The 19,710-nt window shown below is 37.8% G+C and overlaps 2 protein-coding genes across 2 annotated transcripts; both read left to right on the top strand.

Moving 5' to 3' along the window:
- Nucleotides 1-1,403: 1,403 nt before the first annotated feature.
- On the top strand, nucleotides 1,404-3,020 carry Smp_179100 (hypothetical protein; the record flags this gene model as incomplete). The annotated part of the gene is made up of 2 exons (XM_018800000.1): nucleotides 1,404-1,545; nucleotides 2,941-3,020. 2 exons carry the CDS (start codon nucleotides 1,404-1,406, stop codon nucleotides 3,018-3,020), a joined length of 222 nt encoding a protein of 73 aa, XP_018653857.1.
- A 565-nt stretch (nucleotides 3,021-3,585) lies between these two features.
- On the top strand, nucleotides 3,586-16,558 carry Smp_102450 (putative rna 3' terminal phosphate cyclase; the record flags this gene model as incomplete). Its single annotated transcript, XM_018799999.1, has 6 exons — nucleotides 3,586-3,835; nucleotides 3,871-4,237; nucleotides 5,413-5,536; nucleotides 11,309-11,476; nucleotides 14,203-14,355; nucleotides 16,392-16,558. 6 exons carry the CDS (start codon nucleotides 3,586-3,588, stop codon nucleotides 16,554-16,556), a joined length of 1,227 nt encoding a protein of 408 aa, XP_018653856.1. The 3' UTR covers nucleotides 16,557-16,558.
- Between the last annotated feature and the right edge of the window lie 3,152 nt (nucleotides 16,559-19,710).

Genomic DNA, 19,710 nt, shown 5'->3' with positions numbered 1-19,710 from the left:
ACAGCAACATAGGGTTCACTGAAACAGATAAGCCCGGATAAGCCATCATAGTTATGTGTCGATAACCAGAACTAACACAAAACTTGAAGACTAGAGAGTATCGGGAGCGAACACCTAATTACTTACCTACTTGAAAATTTACCTATCGTGAAGGAGCATAGGCCACTCGCCAGGATTCTAAAATCGACTCCGTCCTGGGGAATCCTTTCCGAATTTTTAAAAACTGCTATTCATTCTTCAGAAGTTCGCCTCCGATTACCGATACAAAGTGTCTTTTCTTCTTTCGGACTCCACTTCAGGGTTTGCCTCTTAATGAAGCTGGATAACTCTCGCAATAAGCCATTTACATCTCCGGAACTTTATCCTAATTTCCTCCTCCCACAGTAGGCTGTTACTGATGGTGTCCAGCCAACGAACATTGTGTACCCTGTGTAAACAATTGTACCTTTTTGATAATGGTTGTAGTAAACATCATAGTGGTAATACGGACGTTCGGGGACAGTGTTGATAATTGAACAGGAGTCATAATCTTGAAACGCCAATTTCTATGGCTTGAACATGTACTACAAATGTCCCAGCTGATGGTATCCGGCCAACGAACATTGAGTCTCCTGCATAGACAATTGTTTACAAATACTTGTACCATTTTGATGATGGTTGTAATATTTTTTCCAAGTTTCAGTTCCATACAGTAGAACTATCCTGACGTTCATACTGAAGGTTCTGACAACCATGGCGTTTATGTATCCCATCTGGATGGTTGAATCCTTTCCTGAGCACGTCTCACCGCCGACTGCATCCTATCATATTACCGGTCTTCATAGTGTTTATTGCTATCGTTAGTCGGTGCATAATATCGGATAACACTCATTGTGATCCCCTACTTCTTGATTTGCGAGATGCCCCGATGATTCTAGTTCCATGAGATTCCCATCTTTTAAGTGTTCTTCGTGCTATTTGAGACAGAATCAGTACAACTCTTTTGTGTAAAGTATTTTCTTTTTTATGACCAAAGTACAACAGCATATCCCCCGAATCTTGTCTTTTCTGTCCAGTTTGAGTCTAATTGGTTTCACTGATTCTTAGAACCGCAGCTATTTAACTTGTCTTTCTAGTCTCTCACATTATCCAGACATTTCAGGTACCCACCTAATTGTTGCTCTGTTCGTTACGAGGGCATCGGCCTCGTGACATCCGAAAAATCTCGGCATTTACCATGGGGCATCAAATGTTTTCTACATGAATATCCATCGACTTAAATGTCAGAGTTTGAATTGCTTAAAATTTTCTTCTGGTTAGTTTTTTTAGAGAGAATGCTTTTACGACATGATGAGGCTGTTTACCCCTTACCCAACCCTCCCTCTTTATCTGTTCATTGGACCGTTAGTAACTGTAGTTGGTCTATGGGTGGGACCATCTCACTCTTATCAAATTCCGAACTACTACATCAATTGCACTGGGAATCACCAACTCTGCTGCTTAATTACTTTTCCCGAATGGGCAATGAAATGCTTCAGCACGCCTATGGCATTGAAATCCGAAATGGTATGATTGAGATTTTATAAAGCACGGCTATTATTGAAAGCTCATTAATGAACATCAGTCAAATTCATCAGCAATCAAGAAATTAGTGGTGGGAATCAACAAGCAGGACACCCTGTATATATAAGTTGCATATTAAAAATTATAATAATACTAATATGACTACAGCACATATGCCAGCCAAATCACTACAGTCAGTGTTAGACATACACAAGAATAAAATAACTGAGAAAAAATTCGAACACCATTTGCAGAACAAACAGTCGCAACTACGGGAAACACTTCATTAGGCAAAGCGGGGACCGTGTTCATTTTCCTCTGCATGAACACTGACTAGTTGTCATACGATAGGATGTATTTTTGATTATATCAGTGTCATGGACAACCATGTACTCGTGCAATCAATAGGAAAAACATTGCAATTCTGAATGAAGGGAAACAACAGGGGATCATAGAATCATTTTGCAGGTTAGGCACTCGGTTCACTTATAATCAACGAAACATGGAAATCAACTTAATTCATTCAACAACCAGAAAAATCACTGACAAATAGAGGATCAAGAATCACTTCGAAAGTGAAGACAATCAAAGTAAATATGCAGAGTTCGACAAGTTAAAGATCAGCCGTAACCAGTTAAGACCAAGATTGAAGGCACAATCTGTTCATCGTTTGTAGATAAGGCTGGATACCAAACTTCCACCTGAAGTTTATGTGAATTATGTTGTTCAGAAGAATAACGAAGTCTTCACGGAACAGTGTCTAACTCACAGGACGAAACCCCATTGAAAGTGAAAAGGATGAAAATGGGTCTTACTGTCCCAAATCTTGGATGCCTGTTCCTTAGTTAGTCTGGAAAATCAGATAATCTTTATAATGAGAGAAAAATGGCAGTTGAGAACGGCTTCGTACATAATCTGTCAAAATGTCACATGAAGATTAAGCCCAAAAAGACTTACCTCATTAAAATCGTATCTCATTAGTCTGCACTTCATATGAAGGCAGTTTGGTTTCATCACAGAGAACTGTTTTGAACACTGTTGGACGTAATCACAGTCTCATCCCAAAGTTAAAACGTTGTTATGCACTCATTCTGAGGAGAGAGATCGATATCATAGACCACGTCAATAGACAAGCAACAAAAGTTTTGATAAGGATGACGAACAAATTGTATGGAGACAAACTCTGAATCGCAACTGTCCTCAATAAGCTATGGAAGAATAAGAGTTTATCTGATAGTTTCACACAATACACAAAGTACCCGAAGTGTCACAAGTCCTGGACATGAATGACAAAACAGCATGATTGCAATTTTTTTAACAGTGGATGAAGATTTAGGTGGGCAATATTCTCCCTCTCATTGGGAGCGCGTAATTATACACGCTCTATGAATTATTCAGGTCGATATCACGAGGAAGCCTGTAATCTAATTACTTACCTATCCGCAATCTCTCTACTTGAATGTATTGTGGATGCGTAGTTTGTAAACTGATAGAAATATGTTCATATTCATCTTTTAAAGCCACCAAACGCAATAAAGCATTAAAAATGTCTGTTCGATATCAGTCACCTTAACTGTTCACTTACATCAAACGAAATATTTCAGGAAGTGAAAGATTGTGCAAGTAGCCGAAAAAGGGGATTTTAGAATAACACTGGGTAAATACTGAAGAAAAAGTTCTAATTCTGGGCAAAATTTAAATTTTCTCTGAAGGTGTGAATTATGATCTCGACAAATAGCATCGAGCATCTCCCTGCCAACATAAATAAACAACCCCTAGAATTGCATGTCACTGGATTTATTATCGCCAAGTCATTTTTAGAAACTAATACGATTTTCAAGGAAGCGGGTATAACGGCATGTTCCCAATAGACAATTATTCAGAAACAAGTTGCTTCACTAAAAGAGAAGTATAACACCTTTTAATGATTTTGAACGACATTATTTGGTTTACATACGTCAAAGGACTACTTCCTTGTGCGAACAGTAACAACTGATACAACATAACACAAACCCAACAAACCTCCTGCACTTCAGATACGGGATGCTGGGCTTGAACAAATCCACTCAAGGTCGTGGAGGCAGATTTGGTCTCATGGTTTCCACCATACTCCTGGAAGGGCATGGTAATTTTAGGGTGAAGATAGCGCTCAGTCTAATCAGCTGTAAAAAACTTGTTTTAAAACGTATTCGTCACAAAAACGATAGTCCAGGAGTCGATAATGCTGAGGTCTGCTTATTGAAGCTTGCCGACAAAATATCGAATGGGACAGCAATCAAAATTAACGATACAGGTTTTTTCTACAGTTGCCTTTTCAGTTTTAAATAGGTACTATTGTGTCTGTTTCCCCGGGGACTCTGATTGGAGGCAGTTTCAGCCTCGAATGTTCAAATGATCGAGGTATCGGTTATTATTTGGAATTCCTGCTCATGGTTGCACCGTTTTGTAAAACTCCTATTGAAGCAACACTAGTCGGGGTTTCGAATGTTCCTTATGATCCGTCTGTAGACATGATCGTACATTCGTGGTTACCTATCTACCGCAGCTCTATTGGTTTAAGTGCTGGCGCCTCAACAAAAATCGATATTCAGAAACGTGGTGTATATCCTGGTGGCGGGGGTGAAGTGTTGTTTTCTTCCAGGCCTTGTAGTGGAGTTGTTCCTATTGACAAGATTGATGTTGGAAAAGTTTATAGGTAGGTACGAGGTTTCTTTAAGTGTTCACTGTAGTGATTCCGTTATTCAATCTGAATAATTTCAATCTGTTGTCCCTAACTTCCTCATATTTCCTAAATCGGCTATAACTAAAACATCTTGGCGTTTAACCAACTCTATCTGTAATGTGCATAAATTATGCACTAAGGTGTTAGAATGGTTTTATGTTGAATGTACATAACCCATGTGTATGTCATACATATTAGCTTTAGCTAATGGTGTTGATTTGGAATAGAAACTTGGTTCAACATATATTTGTTCCTGTCCGAATGTTGATTTTAACTCTATCAACTACTGAGTACTCTCATTTTCTTGTAATTTTTATTCCGTATTTCCTCAGTTCTCAGTACTCAATCATCAAGTCAAACCACGTACTCGGATCCCATCCATATTTAAACAGATCAGTCTTATGAGTATTTTCTATGGTTCCCATGAAATTGTCACTACTCAATCAGTGCATAAATTAACACTGGTTCAGGTTATCATTTTAACACTGGCAAACCTGATGTACTTATAAGATTGTCAAAGGTTTATTTTATTTGTATGCTGGCTTTTAAAGACAAGGAATTTTAGTTTCTTTTGGTTAAATAATATATTTTTCTAGCCTGGTCCTTTTGAGCTGATGTCCAGCGATTTCCTATTTCCACCCATCTGCTTCCGAGGGCATCTGTTGAATTTTTTCCAACTCGGTGATTTTGACTCTAGAGATAGCGCAACTTAATGGCTTTAGATGTTATCGAAAATGACTGAGAATGGAAACCATTGGTGATCCTGCTGTAGCTTTTCGGGATACTTCATAATAGTTATACAAGCTGACCGTAACTGTAAGGAATAATTTTTGACTGTATTTCTAGCGGAACTAGATTTTCTACCGAATACAATTTCTGCTCCTTTCTTCGTTACATCTCATCTTCCACCATTTCACAAATCGTCGCCTCATTTGTGTTGCGCATATTTTGGGTACCTTATATCACCAGGATTCCTGTAAATGTCTTGTGAAACAGGATACATTGTAAAACTAGTTTGAAACATCCATGTCTGAATGTAAATTTAGCAAGCTCACTGTCTACTGGTTTGAATTAGATCAATCTCCCACGATGAATTAAATTTTTCAAATGCTTCTTAATTCACTCACTCAGAACGAATAATTTTTCAGAGTTCGTGGTATTTCATGGAGCTGTCGTGTTAGCTCCTCGTACGGACAATCCTTAGTGTCTGGTGCAAAATCGGTTCTCAATCAATTTCTAAGTGATGTATACTTTACAATCGATCATCGAAAGGTTAGTTTATAGTTGAAAATTAAAATTATCAAGTGCTACATATCCTTTAATGTCGTTGAAATTTAGGCTATTTTTTGTTAATGTTGTTCCACGTATAGATCACATTGTGTTTTGCTCCCTGGGTTTTCATCACATGAGTATTAGTGCTTATCAACTGTTTCATGGTTTTTGGACTGAAATTTTATATTGTTATGTTGGCGCGTTTCGATGACATAGTTTTCTGTGTTGGACCTCTACTGTTTAAAGGCTGACCGTTGCTGCTACCTTGACGTGGTGGTCGGGCTTGCCTATCTTAATGAACCAACCAAGCTATACTGGCTGGAACAATCGTTCCCCAAGGTTCTAACATGCCAGATAGGTCAGTTGATGAGCGGTAAGACTAAAAGCAGCAAACGCAAAATCCGAGGGCAAAGTCGTACTGCTGTGTGTACAGAAGTGTAACGGCAGTAAGGTGTTTCCTCCAGACAACCAGCATAACAGTGATGCTGCCTTCCCACAAGGGACGGAAGGGTTAGAAAAGGTTGACCCTAAAAATGCACCCCTCGCCTAATCCCATTGAGATCGGTCTCCGGCGGTAAGGTCCCAACAGGTATGGGGCTAACACGTAAATTATTTTTCCTACCTTGACTTTCAACTCTAAACTTTCTCTTTTGACTTCCTTCTCAAGTAAGACCATGATAAATACTGAGGATCCATCTAAGGGAGTTGGAAAACCCTGATTCCAAACCATTACTGTACATGGGCTCCAGGATCCTAGGGAAACAAATGAACCTATTATTGATCACCGGATACCATGGGACTGCATCTCCTTACGTGCTCCACCGCTTTGTGGATTAGGCCTTTAGGTCAAAGGCTCGGGGTGTGACCCCCTAAGAAAACCACCTGTTCCGGTTTGAGAACCCGAGCAGTATCCTAACCTTTACACAAGTCGGATGGTTTATGTGGCGCATATCTATTTGGGGCCTCCTTGTACCAATGTTTGTATTAAATAAATAAATAAATAAAATAAAGTCGCCATGGCCAACGATTCTAGTGCGCAAAACTATGTCCTAGGTCCACTGAAACCTCACTTCATTGTTGTGCTAACGAAGTATGGCAAATTGGACCGATGCATATATGTGCCTGGTCCTAGGTTGTAGCTGACTGACTTTCAACGTACTCACCCTATGTCAAATCGACCAGCAGGACTCCTTGGTTGAAACTCCAGAATCTCGTACCATTGATGTATGCTGTGTCTCCGAAACACACATACAAGATCCTAGTGTGGATATTTACGCGTCCTTACCTCGCCAAAACGGAGAGCCGACGCGATACATTTTCCATTTATCTGGCGACCCGATGACTAGTTGTCATGGACTTGCAGGTGTAGGCATAGCACTAAGTACGAAAGCAGAACAAGCGCTATTAGAGTGGGTCTCCGATAACGATCGTCTATGTAGTGTTCGGCTGAATGGCTCCTTAAGAACTCGGAAGGATAGGGACACACGTCTTTACCTTTTCGTCGTTTCTGCCTACGCTCCCATTGACTGCAGCCATGATGAAGTGAAAGATGAATTTTACAGAAAGCTTTCCAAACTCCTTCAAGAAACTAGACACTCAGGCATAGTACTAGTAGCAGGTGACTGTAATGCCCAAGTAGGTAACTTTAATCAAACAGAAAGACATTTAGGTGGGTATTTTAGTACTCCGGCTTAGCGAACAGATACTACTGCAACTGTGCTCAGACAATAGTTTATTTTTAGCAAACACTAATTTTAAGCATAAGGAGAGTTGGATGTGATATCATCCGACTGGTCTCAATCACTGATTGTCCCAATATATAAGAAGGGGTCAAAATCATCCTATGATAACCATAGAGGGATTAGTTTGATGCCAAAACATGGCATCAGTGTTTGAAGTCACTAACCTCTAGTCTGAGCCATGTTGGTAGATGCAGACTACTTAATTGGGGTCCTTGTGACTGTCGTAACGAATGGTTGGAGACTCTGTGACACGACTGAGAATCGATCACAATGGCGTAGGTGTATACACTCCCTGTCTTCCCTTAAACTGTGAGATTAAAATTACTTTATACCTTTCTTTCTTCCTGTACTATATCCTGATATACAATCTTTTATATATTACCACCATTGAAGTAATTAGTTCTATGGATTTGGTGTTCACCTTGTTGTGCTAATGAGGTACGACAACTTGGACCGATGCATATATGTGCCTGGTCCTACGTTGTAGCTGACTGACTAAAGTACTAGCCTCAGTAATTATCGGACGCTTAACGAGGACTCGTGAACTACAAACACAAGAAAATCAGTTTTACTTCAGACGTGGTCGTAGCTGCATCACGACATATGCATCACTCGTCAGGTTTTAGAACTCAGACATGCTTATCGATGTCCGGTTTTTCTTGACTTAGAAGCAGCACTTGACTCTGTAGACCCAGAGGTTTTGTGGCAGTGTCATTGAAAGGCGTACCTCAGAAGTCACTTCACTCGAACACTGTTAGTCGAGTAAGAGCTCATGGTGAACTGTCGCCTAATTTTGCAACCTCGAGTGGTGTCCGACAAGGCTTCACCATAGACCTACTGCTGGAAATAACTTTCTTGTCGACTGAATCTTCAAGATTCGATCTCTTTCCAAGAGGTTCACTTGTCGACTTGGAATACGCAGATGACATTGTCCTGTTTGATGAAGACGCCGATAAAATGCAGATTCTTTTGGTAGCACTGAGTAACAATGCCACGATGTTTGGGATGTGTTTCTCCTTCTCTAAATCCTAGTCGTTGCGAATGTCCGGCGCTTTAACCGGGTTGGTGGACATGGCGAGTTCACCTAGAGGAGTTGAAAAACCCTGATTCCAAACCAATGGTGCACATGGGCTGCAGTATCCTGATGGAACGAATGGCGTATGAACCTGTTGTTGGTCACCGGCTACCATGGGACTGCATCTCCTCACGATGTTCCACTGCCTTTTGAATCAGACCTTTAGGTCAAAGGCTCCGGGAGTGGGCCCTAAGAAAACCACCTGTTTCAGTTTGGGCACCTGGGCAGTATCATAGCCCTCACACAAATCTCATTTGATCTGTGTGGCGCATATTTATCTGGTGCTTTTTTGTACCAATATTTATGTGTTTAAATAAATAGTAATAAAATAGTCGTTGCTTCAGGACTGGTCTACATCAACACCTGAACTAAGGATAGGGGGTGAAGTAGTGAAACGCGTCGACAATTTCATTTATCTTGGAAGTCTGTTCAGCCCTAATGGGTTGGTGTCTGGCAAAATCTCTGCACAAATCCAAAAAGCTTGTTTTTCTTTTTCCAACTTACGTCACCTAAGGCGAAGGAGACGTATCCATCTATCGATAAAAGGATGAGTATACCGTGCAGCAGTTCGTCCTGTTCTACTTTACGGCTGCGGAACGTAACCTTTAAGTTACTCATAAGTTACTAGTATTTGATATATTGCTTGCATCTCCTGGGTTCATCAGGTAAGAATAGTGGGTTTAGGTGCACGATATGATAATGATGGTAAACCAGTTGATGAGATTGTGAATCTACATCGATTGAGATAGTTGGACCACGTATTTCACTTACCCGACCATCGATTACCACGGCTCGCAATGCTGACTAGTGTTGGAAACAGATGGAAGAAAGTTAGGGGCGACCAAACCGAAACGTGGCATCAGTGCTTGAAGTCACTAACTTCTGGTCTGAGCCATTTAGGTAGTTGCAGACTACTTAATTGGGGTCCTCATGACTATCGTAACGAATGGTTGGAGACTCTGTGACACGACTGAGAATCGATCACAATGGCGTAGGTGTATACACTCCCTGTCTTTCCTTAAACAGTAAGAACAAAATTACTTTATACCTCTCTGTCTACGAACTAATTTTCTTTTCCTGTATCCTTATACACAATCTTTTATATATTACCACCATTGAAGTAACTAGTTCTATGAATTTAGTGTTCACCTTGTTGTGCTAATAAAGTGTGGCAACTTGGACCGATGCATATATGTATCTGGTTCTATGTTGAAGCTGACTGGCTACCGTTTAAGCGGGGTGAGGTGTGTAATCTAAATATGCCTAAATAATGCAGACGCCTGTTTTTAAGTTTCCAGGTTGACTGATTAATGATATGGAAACGTTTACAGTATTTCTGCCATACGCTTAGAGTTTATGATAAAATTGTACAATCAGGTGAAACGGTGCTTTGGCTCATACTTTAAAACAACACAGCAAACTGGTAACTAAGAAATAATAAATGTAATTATATATTTATTTAACACATAAACATTGGTACAAGGAGGCCCCAAATAGATATGCGCCACACAAACCATCCGACTTGTGTAAAGGTTAGGATACTGCTCGGGTTCTCAAACCGGAACAGGTGGTTTTCTTAGGGGGTCACACCCCGAGCCTTTGACCTAAAGGCCTAATCCACAAAGCAGTGGAGCACGTAAGGAGATGCAGTCCCATGGTATCCGGTGACCAATAATAGGTTCATTTGTTTCCCTAGGATCCTGGAGCCCATGTACAGTAATGGTTTGGAATCAGGGTTTTCCAACTTCCTTAGATGGATCTTCGGTATCCACCAACTCAGTTAAAGTGCTGGAAATTCGCCTTTCGTCTTCTCAATTTCGTAAACACCACCCTCACGGCTAGAAGGCAGTGAATAGGACTTCCCTGGCAGAGGCTATTTATGCTTGGCCATATGAGAGCATTTCGAGAGAGAGAGAGAGAGAGGACTTTCCCCACTCTCAGCCATACCAGGGCAATAATTATCACACAGTGGTTGAAAATAGACAGACAAAAACACCATTTTAAAATGTAGAAATCAATGTAGTTTATTCTCACGTATATCAGAAATATATTAGTCATCAACTTTTTTGTCATCCACTCCGTCACTTCACAATTATCGGTAATAACAAACTAAATCTCTAGCCATAGGGACAACCATCTATTAACAAACAAAAGAATTTCTGCAAATCACTCTTAAGGTATACATTTATGTGGTTAAGAAATCATGAAGGTTTCATGATCAAACCATTCATTTTAAAAAATATCTATGTAATTAAAAGAAAACAGTCAATACAGACGACATCTGAGCTCATGGAAAGTACTTTGATCTAACTGCATGAAAGTCTCTGGTTTTTACCGCAGTTCCCATCACACAAAGTAATTCATGGGCTTCAATTTTGGTCATCAACACTAACTGTGGTTGACGTATTTTTATAATTATGTATGATATATTAACTTTGAATCATAACTATTCATAACCTTTGCAGGTTCACCTGACGACTGCAGCTCCTAGGTTTTTCTAGAAATACTTTAAATATGACCTTAAATGTACTATATCATATGATTTTATCTAACTGCTCCATAGATCAGCTCACCTTGCGTTGTACTTGCATCTCCAATGTATATTTCCCATTACTAAAGCCCTATATCTGTGCTGTACTTCATTTATTGTTCCCCCTATCATAGGTGATCTAAATGCTAAAATAAAATTTTAGTCGATCCACCTTTCTTTAATCTTTGGTATTAGAATGTGGACAAAAATGTACAGTTTTTCATTCATCGTTTCTGGTCAAATAAGGTTGGAATCGGTTATATGACTAATTAGAACCAATAGGTAGTTTTTTCTATACTGGTATTTTTAAACATACATACTGATTTTTACTTTGCGTTGATGTATGAGCATACAACTAAAAATATTTTTAGATTTAGTTTTAGTTAACTTTTAGCATTTTGTGGTACTTTTACCAATTTCTTCAGGGTCAATATGCAGGCAAAAGCCCTGGATTTGGTCTGACTCTGTGGGCGGAACGTAAAGACGGTGGTGTTTATTCTGCAGAAGCAATGTCGGAACCTGAAGGGAGTGATAATGTTCTTATGGATGCGGAAACCATAGGAAAATTAGCAGCACACCGACTATTAGATCAGGTATCCATTTATTAGTATAATCCTGTTTTCATTGTTACTCATCTCGGTAGGTTTAATTAACATTTTTTTTTGTCATGTATGAAGTTGAGAAATTCACTATTTGAACTTAAAGAGTTTCATGTATCTAACCAGCAGACTATGCACTTGGAATAGTTACTACTTTCTGTAAACATTTCCAAGCGGGAACAGCCTCTATAAAAACGTTGAAATCTCTGTATCCTATAACATAACCATTTTAAGTGATAAAAAAGTTATCACTTGAATGAATGCTTAGTTTGTTTATTATCTGGTTTTTGTCACTAAGTAATATCAGACAAAACACCAAGGCCAAAATCTCCAGCTTAATAGTATACATTCGTATTTTCTTGAAGGGTGTTCTCACCAACTACATACAGGTTATACTATTTAACGGTTGATTGCAATAAAATTTAACGTACTTGACCACAACATTTTGGGTATCTAAGCATCGAAGAGCACTGGAAATCTACTATGGATCAATGAAGTTAATGACATTATGGTAAAATGTCAAAAGTGTCTGTGTTATTCAACCTCGAATTGTCTTAAATGTTATCGTAATGTTACTAGATAAAAGTAACTAGAATGTTGAAAAATTAGAGATTACGTCTAACTAAATCTAGTTTGATTTGATCAATCATGAGATCGGATACTTGAAATCCAACTGATCGGAATCCTTAGGTTAAAATCTAGGTGCATTGTAAATTGAAAATTCTATATTACGAAGCAAGGGAAGAATCAAAGACTCCATAGCATAAATGTAATTGAATGTCATCGAATATATGAACTAACTCTTCAATAGCTCATTTTGGAGAATCTGAAGCAAACTTTATAGGTTAAATCATCTTTCTCAAGGTTTATGGTAGTTTTTTTTTACATAAACCTTGTTTATAATTCTCTGCGGAATGTTTACAATTCTTCTACGTATTTTATTGACCTTAACAAATTTTCGAAGATGTGCCCTGCAACATTTCAATTGAGTCACTATAGATTTCACATCATTATTTACTCATATTATTTATTCTAAATGATATCAAAATAAATACTGGTGTATTTAGGTCAGATTTTTTCCTTTCAGCCCAGTAGTTCCATATAGTTAACGTTTTACTAATGCAGTCATTCATAATCAACATGGAGCTTGGGTTGGCCCAAGTTGCCATACCATATTAGCATGATGAGATGAAGTTAACAAGATAAGTAGGAAAGGAGTCGAAATAATGTGTTAACTATAGTGAGAAAAACTAAGCGTTGTGAATATAGTTTGAAAAGACCGTGAATAGGTTTGTCCGAAGGAAGACTGGCACTCAAGATTTAGAGAGAGAGTATATATATTTACGTCATGGTGATCAACAGATAGAATGAACGCATTTTTCAGAAGAGCAGGAAACAATAAAAATTCAATTAGGTGTGGCTTGTTGCTAACAATTTGAGTGCATATACATTGCGATCGACCTTGTTTTATGAATTGTGTCCTTCATTGGTTCATCAATCACATTCATGTTAGCTAATTCATTAGTTGTTAATTAAAAAGAATTTCTCAATATTTTCCGATACTATCATTTTCGCTTTTTGGGCTTGTACACATATCCAGTCGGATTCTTAGTCACAGTTGTTTGTATAATGTCACTTCTTATGTATCCGCTTATTGATTTCTGTACAGAATAACTGTAGCAATTTAATGAAGTTCATTTATTAACATGTGTTCGAACAATTCACCGAATCAGTCATTTAATACAAACTGTTTCGTGAATTATCTTTTGTAATCATGTTTGATTTTGGGACTTCTCAGCTGAAGTATAGGTACTATCTTCTTGTAACCCATTTAGCTAAGATGAATCCACCTTATTTGAAGTAAGTGATTTTATTTTTTCGGATATATGCTACATATGAGAAGACAACTAGTTTCTTTATAATTTATGGTTTGAGTGAGTATTCTCCCAAAATGCAATAGTGATCTTTCCTTTAATGCAAAATAAAGCATTCTTCCATTTTCAAACCAAATATTATGCATCTGAATTCGTAGTTAGCGATAGTTAATCCTCAACTTCTCTCGGTATCCTTAAAATTAGTTTAATAGTCAGGATGTACATGAATGAATACTTTTCTACCCTTTTGTAATTAAAAGTAATGTTGATGGAACTAAGAATCTTTCTTAGTTAATGACATACATTTCAGCTCGCAATTCAGTAGCTTTCTTTGTCAGTAAATTTGTTTCTCATTAATTTTCATCCCTAAAACCAATCTAGTGGACTCCTCTTTGTCCTTATTACCTGAAATATTGGAAGATGATCTAAATAGAACTCTATCAGGTCACTTTGTTTTCAAATTAACGCATTCATTAGGTGCTTCAATACGAGTCACACTCTAAGTGTAAAGGATGATAGTACTACCCGGTTGCCCAAACTGCAGTAGGTGGAGCGGTGTGACCTATTGACTGAGAGGCGAATACCTTAACCTTTAAGTCACCCTCCGCAAATATAAGTTATCAGTTAAAGTCAGGAATTTACTGTTCCTTTGAATGTTTTAAATTCAATAGATGAAACCGTTTAAGATGTCTATCTTTGAGATACTTTTGGAAATTATATATTACTTCCACATTTAGTCGAATAATACATGTCTACGCATTCCACATAAGTGTCAGATCATTTTCACTTATTATACCAAAGGTTATAATGTATATACTGTGTTATGTTGTTTTTTGAATGTGCAAGATTTACAGAGGGGGCTTCATTGATTCGGGAACCCAATCGTTGGCTTTCGTCCTGATGGCTTGTGAAAGTGGACGTAATGCTAGCCGTTTGGCTGTTGGAAACTTGTCCGAATATTCTGTTTGCACATTAAGGCTCATTCAAAAATTCCTTGGAGTAAGTCAATCAATTAAAATTCTGTTGTAGTAGTAAATTGCTACATATTACAGGTTCAAGTTTATCTTAACATGAACTTAAAAAACTCACATTAATTCAACTTCGGTATCATTAACATATAATTTGTTTTTATACTGTACGACTGTTGAACATGGTCGTTATGAATAGACGGAAAACTAACATTACGAGTTTCACAGTTTACCTCACGAACTGGTTTTAGTTAATTAACTATTAAGAGTCCTAGTGAGGAGCCGTGACCAGGGGAGCTAATCCGTGTCGTATTTGAGGCAGTTACCCACCAAAGATAATGGAAGATGGTCGCACAATATCGTGGATTGGTTGAAGTTAAACATAACACCGCTGGATGACAGCCCAGTGGTCTGGAAGTTAGTCGTTCGCACGCGAGACTGAAGGTCCTATGTTCGAATCCTGCGTGCGGAGTCGTGGATACGCATTGCCGAGGAGTCCCATACTAGGACGAAACGGCTGTCCAGTGCTTCCGCGTTTTCAGTAGTGGTCTAACATAAATCGATTCATGATATCAATCAATACTCAACAACTCTACGTTGATAACTACTAAGAGCTGGGAAGCATTGTATAGGCGTTCCATCCTAGTATGGGACTCCTAAGCAGTGAGTATACACGACCATACTTGGAATCAAATTTATAGCTTTCAGGTGTCGGTGTGAACACGTAAGCATTAGAACTATTGAGTTTGCGTTCCGGTGGTATAATACCAACTCTAATCAGTTTTCCAAATGGAGCGGCTATCGTTCAATTCTACCAGTTACAACTCTTGGGAAATCTCCACAATCCCTATACACTGATAATATTCATTTTCTCACTAGTGACTAGTTTTGGAATATGATTCTCGGTGTTTTGGTGAAAAGTCATGGTCAATGGAGTTCACTCATATTGGGTGTCAAACGGTCACCTACCGGTGATAGTGTGAGATGACTGTGCAATGTCATGGATTCGCTAAAGTTGAACGGATAAACCACTGGATGTCGACTCTGTCGTCAAACTTAGACATTCTCTGTCATAAGTGAACATCTTGGTTTCGATCTCCAGATGTGGATCATGAATGTAGACTATCTAATAGTTTCATACTAGGATAAAATAACTGTTCATCACTTCCTAACTCTCAGTGTCTGCCTCACTATAACCAGTCCATGCTATGAACTATGAAGTCCAATAGTTTCTGCAACATTCTATGGTAGTATGACGAGATATCCATCATTTACATTTGGGAGATATTTAGATTGAACGAAACTTGATTTGAAAGTAATCCTACCAAGGCAACACACATTTATGAAACCGTGTCAACTCAAACAAGTAGGAACTATGTTACGTATTTTCTATCGGGATTCATTTGGAAATATAATGTGTTTACAAAAATCACTAGTTTGTTTCATCGATTCCACAAAACATGTTGCTTGTGGTTTGTCAGTTAATATCAATAAATGTTACCTTCGATATACAGAAATTAAATGAGTACATTTTTTCACGTTAGTTTAAAACAACTTACTGAATTATAACGGCTTCTTTCTACTTTTTGATGTCTGTCTTTTGACATATTGAAACAATATATTCTTCCTATTACATCGTTGAGATTTTTAGCCTTAATCTATCTTTTTCTGTCGTTTATTTCTTAGACTCATTAATAAAGTGGTTTCTTGTACTCCTTTCAAATGAATGATAAATTTCATCTTTGTATTGGTAGTTTACATACGAAAGCAGTACATTTTTTAATGTTCTACTCTATTCAAACTTTGTTTTCTCTTCGTAATTAGAATTTCTTATTTACTGTGCATTGTGTCGCTTTCTTAGATGTTTTTTAAATCTTTTTGACCATAGAAGTCATAGAGAATATGAACTGATGTGGAAATGATATTATTTGAACTAGTCAAAATGGTGAAAGTTGCTAAACTGAACTCTAATTCATAATTGAACGAATGAAAAACTGTTGGGTATTTAAGATAAAATAATTGGTCATTCAGTAAGATTTCATATTGATATTTTTTTCTCTCTTTTAGGTAACATTTAATTTTCATTACCAAAGCCAAAATAATCTTATCAAATTATCTGAAGAGGATGTGGAGGCGAACAAAAATGAAAGTGATATAAATTCTAATTCAAAAATTCTTGTTGCTACTTGTTTCGGTGCTGGTGTACAAAATATTAATAAATCCATTAGATAATATTTGACGTTTATTTGTCTTTTTATCATGTTATGTAAGATAAATTTTGAGACGACTGTTCTGATAACATTCACATTTTAGCAACGATTATTTACCCCAGCTATTATGCAAAATATTGTTTCAAAGATTCTTATATGACTAGTGAATTATTATGATTAGTTAAGGCATCTGTTGAAATAATATTCATGTGATGTCGCTACTGCGCCCTCTAAAGCATTGTGCTCACTGTTTGAATTATGAATTGCATAATGATTAAGCCTTAAGCAACCTGTTTATTGTCACCTTAATGCAACAGTATTGACATAATTAAAATCAATGTCTTTATGGACGCTTTTTTGAGCGTCTGTAAGCATACTCATCGATAAAGCTATTAAGTAGATTCCGATTGTAATCCCGTGTACCACAGTAATTCTCTATGCTAAACGATACTTGAATGGTCTCAATGATTGTGATAAACACTTAATATAGTAAACAAAAACCTCACGAAGTATAATAGGATAAAAGATTTTGTGTAAAATCTCGACTGATCAGCTGACAGAGAATATTTTGAAAGTTTCGTTAAAAATCATTAGAGTTTCTGAGGATAATGTTATTTATATCAGATCAGTTGATTAGGTTAAGGTATTCATGCAAGCCAAACTAAGTGTTTTGAAGCAGATACAGTGTATACTGAACTCTATCGTTTCTCATATTTTAATAAGAGACCTTTAGTCATTTGATTAACACAAAGATTAGGTTTTTACATACTGTGATAACAGAAATGAATATGAATTAGTCCTAGCGAAATGTGACCATCATTTCCTATCCCCACTCTGTAAGGAAATCACAGTTCTTGGTATTTTTTGTTATGATTGTACACAGTCAGTCAGCTACAACGTAGGACCAGACACATGACTTAAAAAATGAAATGAGGTGATCAATTATTCAATAGTAAGTTCAGAAAACAAGGACATTTAGTGTTAGTGTTTAGATATACACGAAACAAAATGTTTACCATAAACCGGACGTAAAATAAAAATATGATAAATGTTCGTGTCCGGAAACAGTACGCAATGACAAAAAATGTCCATAAATAAATTTATGACAATGTTCAAATTGTATCACATTTGGGTTGACCATTTAAATATAAAGTAACGAAATTGTCGGCATGGTCGAAAAGTCATGTCATTGATTCTCGCTTATGTGTTACATGTTGTCGCGGGTTTTTAATGTCGTTTTTTATCGGCTAATCAAAATATTTTTCCGTCACATGTTAATTTTTGTAATATTTATGCGTGTTACATGGCGTTTATTGCAGTCTATTGGTTGCCTGACGTATTTGGAGCTGACAACCTGAATGAATGTTTAGTCGGCCTTATTTGGTAATTTGTAACAATGCAAACTCAGGTAAGTGAAATTCATCATTTATCGAGTCAAAAATTGGACTGAAACTATAGTTTCAAGCAAAAACAAGCTGTAAAATACTTTACATATGACTCGCCTCCCCTATTATGGTAGTGATGAACATGGGTGTTGGTAGTTGTTTATAAACTGTAATTGAAGCAATTGAGAGTCAAACTATTCCTGAATCTTGTAATGGTTATAATAATCATTCCATGCGACGTTTCTAATGCGAGTTTGTTTTTCTATTGCAGGGCTACAAAGAGTAAACACACTGGAAAAGGATGAAGAAGCTCTACGCGATCTGAACGAGCAGAACAATGAATAAAACTATTTTGTAGTAAGTTTCCCCTTTTGTACTCTAACCGTGTCTTTCAGTTTCAAAATATATCTGTTGTGCTAGTACACTGTGTTCTAACTTCAACGGCACTTACCGGTTCTGACTGTAGTGTTGTTGTTTCAGATCGCTCGTGCTTCCAAGTAAACGTCAATATATAACGTGCTACATTACGATATGAACTATTAATATACAGTCGTAAACAGTTCTATCCATGATAAGTATCACCGCTGTCATCTGGACTGATATATTATTACGTAATGTGAGGAAGAAAAAGTCTTCAAAACAGGTACAAAACATAAGCCTGAGAATTACCGACCCATTAGTCTAACTAGTGTGGTTGTTAAAATCTTAGAAAAGATTATTCGGAAGGAGCTGTTTAAGTATCTCGATGAAAACCGGATCCTCTCGGAGAAGCAGCATGGTTTTAGAACAGGTTACTCTTGTCTCACTAATTTATTAGTCGCTCGTGAAAGTTGGTGCGCTCTTAAGGACCAAAAGTTACCTGTAGACGTAGCTTACACCGATGTCAGCAAAGCTTTCGACAAAGTTCCGCACAACCGGCTGTTATATAAGCTAAGGAATGTCGGGATTGGAGGCAATCTATTGATGTGAATAAAAGACTTCCTAGTTGGGTGTCAACAAAGAGTACGGGTGAACTCCAAGTTGTCTAGCTGGGAAACTGTGCTTCGTGGAGCCCCCCAGGGTACAGTTTTGAGGCCAGTGTTATTCCTCCTGTACGTAAATGACCTCAATCGTCTGCTATCGTCATCGGTCTTGCTCTATGCTGACGATGTCAAGATATGGAGAGCGATATAAAGTAACAATGATAGCTTAGAACTCTAAAACGACCTGGAGAAATTATCTGAATGGTCCCAAACCTGGCAATTGCCGATAAATACTTCCAAGTGTATTGCGATGCATATTGGCCACCAGGGTACAGATACATACACGATGAATAACACTGAGTTACCTATTGTCCAGGCACACAATGACTTAGAAGTCATCGTTAGTCAAGACCTAAAGACTACTGCACACTGTGGTGCAATAGCCGCCAAAGGTTTTAGAACTTTATGGTCCATACGCAGGGCTTTTAGTCGTCTCGACGCTAAAACGTTTCTGACTTTGTATATAGTGATCGTATGTCCTAAACTTGAGTACTGCATACAAACAGCTAGCCCCTGCCTAAAAAAGACAGTGAACTCTTGGAAAGGGTTCAGAGAACAGCAACTAGGCTGATTCCCGGAATAGCGAAGCTCCCGTATGGTACTAGACTGACCAAGCTAAACCTATTCTCGCTGTCATATCGAAGAATCAGAGACGACTTGATTGCAGTTTTCAAATTGCTTAATGAAAAGTTTGCACCTGATATGCCCTCGATTTTTCTTGTCTTCCAAAATGAAGATCTGCAAGGACACCAAAAAAGTCACAAGTTCC

The sequence above is a fragment of the Schistosoma mansoni genome, chromosome W (assembly GCF_000237925.1).
Source record: "Schistosoma mansoni strain Puerto Rico chromosome W, complete genome".
Lineage (NCBI taxonomy): Eukaryota > Metazoa > Platyhelminthes > Trematoda > Strigeidida > Schistosomatidae > Schistosoma > Schistosoma mansoni.
The sequence above is the reverse complement of the archived record's forward strand: the minus strand, read 5'-3'. Positions and strand labels throughout refer to the sequence as shown.